This window comes from Gekko japonicus, unplaced genomic scaffold, assembly GCF_001447785.1.
Source record: "Gekko japonicus isolate JY-2015 unplaced genomic scaffold, Gekko_japonicus_V1.1 scaffold3097, whole genome shotgun sequence".
In the NCBI taxonomy this organism is placed as follows: Eukaryota; Metazoa; Chordata; class Lepidosauria; order Squamata; family Gekkonidae; genus Gekko; species Gekko japonicus.
The window spans coordinates 13,911-15,136 of NW_015175458.1; the positions used below are offsets into that span (position 1 = coordinate 13,911).

At 69.4% G+C, this 1,226-nt stretch overlaps 1 protein-coding gene across 1 annotated transcript in view; it reads left to right on the top strand.

Annotated features, from left to right (window-relative positions):
• Positions 1-678: 678 nt before the first annotated feature.
• The window catches only part of PRDM12 (PR domain containing 12), a 35,077-nt gene continuing 34,529 nt past the window's right edge, over positions 679-1,226 (top strand). Inside the window, exon 1 of the mRNA XM_015425905.1 lies at positions 679-922. Coding sequence (XP_015281391.1) covers positions 679-922 — 244 coding nt within the window. The remainder of the gene's footprint in view (positions 923-1,226) is intronic.

Here is a 1,226-nt window from a genome sequence, read left to right on the forward strand (position 1 = left end):
GTGGCCGGAGTGTTTGTGGGGGTGCCACGACTTTTTAAAAAAACCAACAAATACACCCCCGTCCCCTCCCGGGTTCCTCCTTCCCGCCCCCTTCCTGGAGTCGAACTGGAAGCTGGCGAGCGTGGCGCGAGAGAGGCGCTGGGCTAGCAGGTGCCGGGGGCCGTAGATTTCTCTCTCTGTCTCTCTCTCTCTGTCTCTCTCTCTCTCTCGATTGGTGGGCTCAGGGTGGGCTAGGAGAGGCAGACTCTCCGCCTCTCCCCCCCTCTCCTCCCCTCCGTCTTTCTCTGTATCAGCGCAACCCCCCACACACACACACACACGTCGAGGGAAGGCGGGAGGGAGGGAGCGAGGGGGTCGCTCTCTCTCTCTCTCTCTCTCTCGGAAGATTTGGCTCATTCGAGCCGGGCGAGTCTCTCTTGCGACGTCAGGGGAGGGGGGGGTCATTAAGAGCCAATTAGAGAGGTCACTGGAGCGCATATATAGCACTCCCAGGATTGGGGCGAGCGAGATCTGCCAGCGGCGCAGCGGCCGGGGACCCCCGCGCCACCCCCCGGGCCCCTCTCCCGCTCCCTGGACTCCCGTCCCGGGGCCCTCCGGTGGCGGCGGCGGCGGCGGCCTCGCTCCTTCCTTCCTTCCTTCCTTCCCTCCTTCTTTCCCTCCTTCCTTCCCTCCCTCCCCATGATGGGCTCGGTGCTCCCGGCGGAGGCGCTGGTGCTGAAGGGCGGCCTGAAGCCGCAGAGCCTCTCGCTGGCCGAGGTCATCACGTCGGACATCCTGCACAGCTTCCTCTACGGCCGCTGGAGGAACGTGCTGGGCGAGCAGCTCTTCGAGGAGAAAACCGGCGGCGGCGGCGGCGGCGGCGGCGGCGGCAACCCCAAGACGGCCTTCACGGCCGAGGTGCTGGCCCAGTCCTTCTCCGGAGGTGAGTGAGTGAGTGCCCGCCTCCGCCTCCGCCTGCCCCGTCGGGGCCCCTCCGCCTGGCTCCTGCCCGCCCCGCCGGATCGGGCCCAGTGCCGGAGCTCGGGGAGGAGGGCGAGTCCTTGGGCAAGGGGCCGGCGAGGAAGGGCCGGGACGCCCCCCGCCGCCGCGGAACGCCTCTTGCCCGGCAGCCCCCTCTGGGGGCTCCTCCTCCGAGGTCGACGGCGCGTTCCAGGGCGAGCGGCTCTTTCCTCGGGACGGGACGGGCCGGGCACAGGTGGCGCCGACGGACTGCCCGCGCCCGCCCG